Below are 8,568 nucleotides of genomic sequence, written 5' to 3' on the forward strand. Positions count from 1 at the left end.
TTGCTCTCCTGAAACCTATTTCACCTCACATCCAGTGCTTTTAATTTTGGAATCTGAATATAAGGTATATCACTGATAAAATAACATATAAGAGAGACTCACATGGGGTTGCTGTAAAGGCTTGTACCATCATTTCCAACACGAATCTGTGCCCCGTTTAACCTCTCTGGAACTTGTATTCGGTTAGTGATGAGCACTCGGTTCACACTGTAAGTCTTCAGCAGGTCCAATTTCCACCAAGGGTTGGTCTGTTGTAGAGTATGAGAACAGCTGGTGCGTATACCATCGATAACATACTGGGGATACCAGCCATAATATAATGAGGACTGGGTGGTTGTGCCCAATCGTGCTGCATTTTCTGGAATATTTCATGGAACATTTTTCATGTATTAGTTAAAAAAAATAAATAATAATAATTAAGATCATTGATCATACATGATTAATTTTTGTTCTGTTCTGTTCTGATTAGGAATTTTTATCTTAAAGATGAAGTGTTATTTCTGCACCATTAGCACCACAACACGAAATTGCAAAAGTTAAGATCTGCCATCGGTTCAGCCGATGTTTCTATGTCAGTTGCTTTTCGGAAAATCACCCTACAAATGCTACTTACACATGTCTCGGCATATTAAGCTGGGATAGGAGAAAATATTTTAACTTAAAAAATGACTAATTTTAGCATTTAAAGTACTGAGTGTTGCTGGGGATGGGAGAGGTTTTTAAAGGGTCATGAAACCCCCTGTTTCTCACAGTTGAGTTCTCACCACAGTTTTAAAAAATGCCAGAAAATTGGGCGTGGTCAGCAACGGAGTGTAAAAGAGTCTGATCCAGTCAGATTTATTTCACTAATGCAGTTAACCACATCACAGATTGTCTTGACTGCTCACAACAAAAGTCGTGGCCCGGTAACAACTCCCTCACTTGAAGCGCTTGAGAGTTTGAATATCACCTGGTGTCATGAATAATCATGAGCGCATTATCAGAGGCTAAGACCACGAAGTCTCATGAATAATTATGAGACACTGATGATGCAATGATGCAATATATTGTATGGAAACATCACGTCCTGTTATCTTGACTCGATGTTGATTTTAAACCCGGAAGACAAAAATAGCCCAAAAAATCCTTAAATTAACAGATTTTCTCCTAAAATTAAAATTAAAGGATGCTAACATTGTCTTCTATCATATGCAACACATACATATCTATTAAAATCTTAAAGTTTAGTGTTTCATAACCCTTTAAAAATATTTGGTTGATACTGGAACTGAAGAAGCCCCTCTGTTTGCATAACTATTCATGGTCTATCATGCTATCGTCAGCAAGTTTGGCAAAAAGTGTTTTGTTGGAAATGTATTTTTAGGAAAGGTATGCCTTTACATTTGAGTCTTTTTTTTAAAGACTAAAAATGATGAATGAAGATGAATAGTAATATTATTAAATATTAATATCGTTTTAATGTCATTTTATCTCACAAATGCGACTGAAATGCTCACACTGTAGAGCTCTGAAAATTTTGGTAATAATTTAATGCCATACTTTTAATTATATCAGTTCATTAGCTAACTGTGTGATTTGATGGTTGTGTTCTCAAACAAACTAATGACCAAAAAAATCAAATAAAAAGATCCAGTTTAATTAATGAAATCTTACCCTCCATTCCATCTGCCTTATCTGGAACTGAGAAAAACCCTTTGTAAAGAAATTATAAATGATTACCACAGGGTGATGCTCAATTTTAGACATTAATTAGAAAGTTAGACAAACAGATGAGCTCATAGAGAATCTTGATTTGTTTAGCAAAGCAACACATAATGCAAATGGCAAAACAAAACAAAATTTAACAATATACTGCAAACCTAGAAGGATAGAAAAGTCTGAATTAATCTAAATTTAAACTAGAACTGCACAAAAAAATAGATAAAAATAAAGTATAAATAAAGTAACGAAAAAACACCACATTAGACTGCCTTTTTAAGTCTTCTGTATTTCATTATCTACAAGTTTGGCTTCTAGAACTATAAGTAAAACTAAAAACAGATGGAAGACCTTTAAAATATTATACACATATAAGATGTTTGTAAATATTACTTACACAGTAAAAGCAACAGGCACCTGTAGAACTGCATCATTTTCTTATACACATAAGTTGTTACTGGAAAGGGGATAAGGGAAATGTGAGTGTGTATTATATCAGTCTAAAGGAGGATGTCACCTTTTAATCACATGATTACTTCTCCTCCTCCGTTTCTCTCTCTTTCTCTCTTACTGAAGACTTATGTCATATTTACTATAAAGGCAGCACAGAACCGGCATGGACAGTGGCCCCCAAAAGCATTTGGACACTTTAAGACAATTAAAAGTCACACTTAAATTTTCAGAATATCATCACATTAAATAAAATATATTAAATCAAGTGGCAACTGAAAACAAACGATGCTAGCATTGGGTTTGAGAAGTTGTAGTCCAACCAGTGTCTGAGATCTTGAATGCATGCAGATAGTAATGGAGACAGAAAAGCTGTATAAACTGGCACAATAACTGATATACATTTGAGTGTCATCAGCGTAGCTTTGAAAGCTAAGGCCATGTTGTCTTATGATTTGCCCCAGAGGAAGCATGCAAATGATTAAAAAAAAAATGAGTGGACCCAGTACTGAACCCTGAGGAACACCACGTGAGACAGAAGCAGTAGATGATTTGTGGTTCTGAATTAAAAATAAACTGATGTCTTTCCTTCAGATATGATCTGAACCAGTTAAGTGCTGTGCCTGAAAAGAGGCGAGAGAGCAGAATGCTCTGGCAGACAGTTTCAAAGGCTGAGGTGAGTTCCTAGAGCAGAAGAATATTAAGTGCTCCAGTGTCTGCTAAAGAAGGAAGTTAATTAACAACCTTAAGAATTGCTTATTGTCTCTGTGCAGTGACAGGGAAGAAAAACTGACTGCAGGGGTTCATAGAGATTATTGGTGAATGGTGAGCAAGTGAGCTTGTAGCTGGGCGGCAACAACTATCTCCAATATTTTGGCCACAATCTGAAGATTTTAAACAGGTCTATAGTTTTGTAAGATTGATGAATCCAGGCCAGGCTTCTTGAGGATTGGTCTGACAGCTGCCAATTTCAGGGCAGAGGGCACAGACACTAGAAAGCTGTTAAACAGGTAAAATAAAAGGTGAATTGGAAAGATGGATAAGATGGAGGGATATGATGACTCAGCAATAGTGGTGAGGGTGGTCAGAGAAAAGTTGGTGAGAGTAAATGTGCAAGGGATTGATGCAGGGCTGATAAACGTTGAAAAGTTGGTAGATTACATTTTATTGATAAAGAAATGGAGGAAAGATTCATACAATACATCAGAGACAGAGATAGTTGTATCTGAATACTGTGTGGGTTTTCGAAAATAAATAAATAAAGTTTTAGGCTTACAAATTGAGTTAGAAATTATGGAAGTAATGAGCGATGGTCAGCAAGGGCCATGGCATGGACAGTAAAATCAGTTTCTCAAGTCTCTTAAGACATCAGTCTTCAGCTTTCATGGAACAAAGTTCAGGAGTAAATAAAGGGGAGGAATGAGACTCTTTTGTTGATTCTAGAAGTTACTTACATTACCCTTACAAAAAATCTAGAGTTCTGGAAAACTAGCTGCAAATTTGCACAAAGCTCATTTGTATATATATTTGTAAAATAATCAGCGGCAAGTTTGCGGAAAATTTGCCATGAACTCTTGGTTTTTGTATAGGTGTTGTTTGAATTTATATAGATAATACAAATTACATCAAGGGACCTGGAGGTCATATGCTAATTAAAGTTATAAAATGGCTGCTCATTTAAATCTGTCCTGCGGTGTGACATGCTTAACTCCATCTAAAACTATTTTACATTTATAAAATAGTTTTATAGTATTTCAACAATGTTATTAGAGTCATTCATCTTTTAGCTTATTTGAACTCATATTTATTGAGAATACATGGAATATTTTGTACTTTAATCAAACCGCTGGAACATTGTCATGAACTATAGTGTTCAAATCATAAAGTTAATTAACAAAGAGGTTAAAAACAAATGCAAGTTGAAAATTACAGCATCTAAAAATATAAACTTCCCCTTAAACAGATATGTACATTTTAAGTTTAAATCTTAATGTTGAGAAAAAAAAAAAAGAGTTAATTTGTCAAATACCCTTTAACAGAGTGAAAATAATAATATTCAATTCGTGAGGCCTATGTTTCGGTTAAATGCACAACAGATCTGGGTTAGTTTAACCCTGTGTGTAGATTGTTGTTCATGTACACACAATTATTTTCCCTAATTTAAGTTTGCTTGAGTAAATAGAGCAGTCTTTTCTGACTTTACTCCCTATTAAGTTCATCACTGAATGTGCTTAAGTGAAGATTTTCATGCTCCAGCTACAGTACATTAATCTCCCAGAACTCTTGCTCCCTTATATCAAAGAAACGTCTGATTATGAAGTGTTCTCATTCATACGCACTTGGCTTTGCAAATCATTTGAATAGACATGCACGTACCTAAAGTTTATTTTGCTTATGCAAATAATGTTGGCCACATCTATTGTTTATAGGCCCTACAGCAGAAATTCAAAAAAATTTTATGTTAAGATAAGAAAATTACTTAGTTGTGATGTTGCAATGTACTGGTGGAACAAAAGACATTGCAAATAATATGCTCAGCAGGTGTGTGTAAATCTGTAACACTGGCAGTGTTTCTGCTGTGTAACAGAACTGCTGTTCTTTATTTAAAAACAGTGATTTCTTAATAAGTATTTCCTTCGATAACATGACAAAGGTCTGATATTTGCTGAAGGCATGTCTCAGGCTGTCAAAGATATCAGAGCTGTAATTCAAAAGGCACAAAGTGAGGGGAAACCTGCCTGCTTTGTGGCAGCCCATGCCTTCATCAAAGTATGCAAACTGCATCTTGAACAGATCAGAGAGGATCAACTGGATTCCAAAGGTGAGGGAGACACGGAGTGCTTCTCAATTGGAAGGCCACAGCCTTGTTAGGCTGAATATCTCGACTGCCACATCATCAAGTACCTTCGAAGGCTGCATGTTTCGCAGCCTTTGTTTGCCATATTTTGGAGGATGCATCAAGTGCATCTTTCATGGCCATCAAACACCCACAATCCCTTACAAATGTCCCAAAAGAGGGAGTCGTGTGACCGCGGAGGAAACCTTTATGACGCAGCCATGTGCATGTTTTTATTTGCATTTGCAACAATGACAATATGTAGAAAAACATAAAGGGCAAGTCATTTAGACAATACAACAAATTAGAAGATACAAAGCACAAAAAAGAAATAAATAAAAGGGCAATTTTATGAATTTGAAAAGCTTTAAAAGTTTTATAGTTTTTACAAGTCTAGGGTTTCGTATTTTCATATTTGAAAAGGTTTCAATATAAATTCTAAGATCAGTGTTGCAAAATGTAGTATATAAGGCTTTTTTTGAGTGTCTCTAGCTTTGTGAATAAAATTTTTGGCTAAAATAATTTAGAGATTAAGGACATATTTCTCATTTTCTGAAGTCTATGGGTTTTGCCATGTGCACTTACTAGACCGTCTCATTCTCGTACTGAAAGCTGACGAGGAGCCTAGCCCACAGCCTCAAAAGGACTCGCCTAGGAAGGACACAGCCTTACAAGGCTGCAGTTTTCTGACTGAGAAGCACCCATGGTCACTTAAACTTGTTAGAATGGCTAAGTTCAGGCATGAAACTCTGAATGGTGCAAGTTGATAGGTGCTTTGAACTTGATATCTTTCAGCCAATCAGCTTGCTATCATGTGATATGTCAAGCCAATCCAATCACATGGTGTAAGCTGATAGGTCCTCTGATGTGTCAACGGGTATCAATTTCCATACTCTGGCTGTGTCTTGTTTGGAAGGCTGCATACGCCATTGAGGCTGTCTCGTTTCAGAAAAGCGAGTAGGACACTTTGAATGCAGCCTTCAATTGCGACCTTCTTTCACGGGAATTCGGAGGATGCAAGAAATTTGTCGGATCATATCTTCCAAACAGAATGTCGTAGAGACTTGAGGATTGACTCTTTTCAGTCAGGTTATTAAGCAGCCAATATGTCACTCTGGTTACTGTCTATCCACGCCCTAGCAACCATTTAGAGCACCCTAGCAACCAGCCCTATTGACATCCATTAAAAATGGCTGAGAGGGATATCTTCGGATCAGAATGTCCTGGAGACATGAGAGTTGGCTTGTTTTACTTCGGTGAGCAATCAGTCTTCAAGTATCCACTTAGAAACTACTTAGCCACGCCCTAGAAACCATTTAAAGCACCCTAGCAACCAAATACCATTGACTTCCTGTGGCAGCGGGGGCATGGTCAAGCGTCCGTCCAGAGAGAACTTCTGAAGATGGGGGTGGAAGACGACCCGGAATTCTTCTTGGACTTGTTTGAGAGAACTGCCGAGATCTGGAGCTGGCCGCGAGATCAGTGGGCGGCCCGGCTCCGCCTACGAAGACCTGAAGAAGTCCATCCTGCAGCGGGTTGGCCATAGTTCAGAGCAGTACCGGCAGCTCTTCCGGTCCATGAAGCTGGAGAAGACCGGCCGCCCATTTGCTTTCACCCAACGGCTCCGAGACGCCTGCCGGAAATGGCTGCTGGTGGGGAATCGTGACGTCGCGGGAGTTGACAAGACTGCAGCAATTGCGACCCGAGGCCCAAGACCAAAAAGGTGGTGAGACAGTTCCTGGGGCTGGCTGGCTATTATAGGAGATTTGTGCCTAATTATTCGGATGTTACCAGCCCACTGACTGATCTCACTAAAAAGGGAGCTCTGAACCCGGTCCAGTGGACGGAGCAGTGTCAACAGGCGTTCATGCAGGTTAAAGCCGCACTTTGTGGGGGGTCGCTTTTACATTCACCCGATTTCTCTCTCCCTTTTGTCTTGAAGACGGACGCTTCAGACAGAGGGCTGGGGGCCGTACTCTCACAGGTGGTGGAGGGGGATGAGCACCCAGTGCTGTACATTAGCTGCAAGCTCTCGCTGACTAACAGCACCGTAGAGAAGGAGTGCCTCGCCATCAAGTGGGTGGTCCTTACTCTCCAGTACTACCTGTTGGGGCGGGCCTTCACCCTCTGCTCGGATCACGCCCCACTCCAATGGCTCCACCGCATGAAGGATACCAATGCGTGGATCACCCGTTGGTATCTGGCTCTTCAGCCATTTAAGTTCAAGGTGGTCCACAGACCAGGAGCGCAGATGGCTGTCGCTGACTTCCTTTCCAGAAGTGGGGGGGGGAGTGGTAGACAGGCCGGATGTCTCCCCAGCCTGAGTCGGGTGGTGGGGATATGTGGCAGCAGGGGTATGGTCAAATGTCTGTACGGAGAGAGAGAAAGTGGTAAGGTCACTTGCACCTGAGCTAGATTATGTGTAAAACCTGTCTCTAATTCCAGTGAGCATGGGGAGAGGAGCATATAAGCAGCCACGCCACCAGCAGAGAGAGAGAGAGAGAGTCTGGTACAAGGAAGGCCACGGTGCTCCTGAAGCTGCTACGTTTAATCTGTTATGTTTGTGAAGCTGTTGTGTTTAGGTTACTACGTGCCTTTGAAGCTGACGAGTTTGTGAAATTGTAAAGCACTGAAGTGGCCGATTAAAAGTCCTACCTGAGCCTGGAAAAACCTGCTTCCCTGTGTTCTCCTTCCCTTCTGTTTGTGAGCTGTTACACTCAGGGACAGATTTTGTCTCAAATACGTTCAGGTTCACATAGCTACATTTGAAGCGTTTGGGCCTCAGAGTTAATAGGGTGAAAAGTGTACTGATGCCCAGTCACCAGGTGTCATTTTTAGGAATGAACTCTGCTCGCTCCCTATGTCAGCGCGCCTGACCAAGGTTCACACACAATCCATTCTCCAGTGCTTGAAGACCTTCAAGCGGGAGAAGGCATTCCTGCTAATTCTTTTTTAAACAGGCTCTGGGCTTCATAAGCACCACAGCAGCAGTCACCCCACTTGGGTTACTATATTTGAGACCTCTCCAATGCTGGCTCAAATTGAGGGTGCCATGTTACACATGGCGACACTGTCACTCATGTCTTGTGTTTACACAGCACTATCTGGTCATGTTAACCACCTGAAAAACACCTAGGTTCAATCAGAAGGGTGTGGCACTTGGTCAAGTTGCCAGATGCAGAGTGGTCATAACCGATGCCTCCAACATGTGCTGGGCAGTCTTGTGCTATGGATGGCTTTTGCCACCTGGACAGGTGTGCAGATTACCTGGCACATAAATCGCCTAGAGATACTTGCAGTCTTTCTTGCCTTGAGAGTCTTCAGGCTTTCACGACCTGATCCGATCTGACAACACGACAGCTGTAAGGGTGCTCTGTACATATGTCGATCGTACATGTCAAATTAGGCTGACAGATCAGCTCTTTGTCTGTGTCACAGGCATTCAAAAGGTTTGGCTGTTTCCAAACAAAGATTTTCCCATTGGATCGTGGATGCCATTGTGCTCGCATACGAATAGCAAGACATGCAGTGCCACATTTGCATTAAAATTGACTCCACCAGAGGCATGGTCTCCTTTTAGGCGA

General features: G+C 40.4%; 1 protein-coding gene across 1 annotated transcript in view; it reads right to left on the reverse strand.

Moving 5' to 3' along the window:
• Positions 1-2,157, reverse strand: part of LOC127453106 (uncharacterized) — a 28,612-nt gene extending 26,455 nt beyond the window's left edge. The window contains exons 1-3 of the mRNA XM_051719218.1: positions 2,096-2,157; positions 1,654-1,692; positions 103-358 (exon numbers count right to left, since the gene is read on the reverse strand). Coding sequence (XP_051575178.1) covers positions 103-358; positions 1,654-1,692; positions 2,096-2,132 — 332 coding nt within the window. The 5' untranslated portion in view covers positions 2,133-2,157. The remainder of the gene's footprint in view (positions 1-102; positions 359-1,653; positions 1,693-2,095) is intronic.
• Between the last annotated feature and the right edge of the window lie 6,411 nt (positions 2,158-8,568).

Source organism: Myxocyprinus asiaticus, chromosome 2, assembly GCF_019703515.2.
Source record: "Myxocyprinus asiaticus isolate MX2 ecotype Aquarium Trade chromosome 2, UBuf_Myxa_2, whole genome shotgun sequence".
NCBI lineage: Eukaryota > Metazoa > Chordata > Actinopteri > Cypriniformes > Catostomidae > Myxocyprinus > Myxocyprinus asiaticus.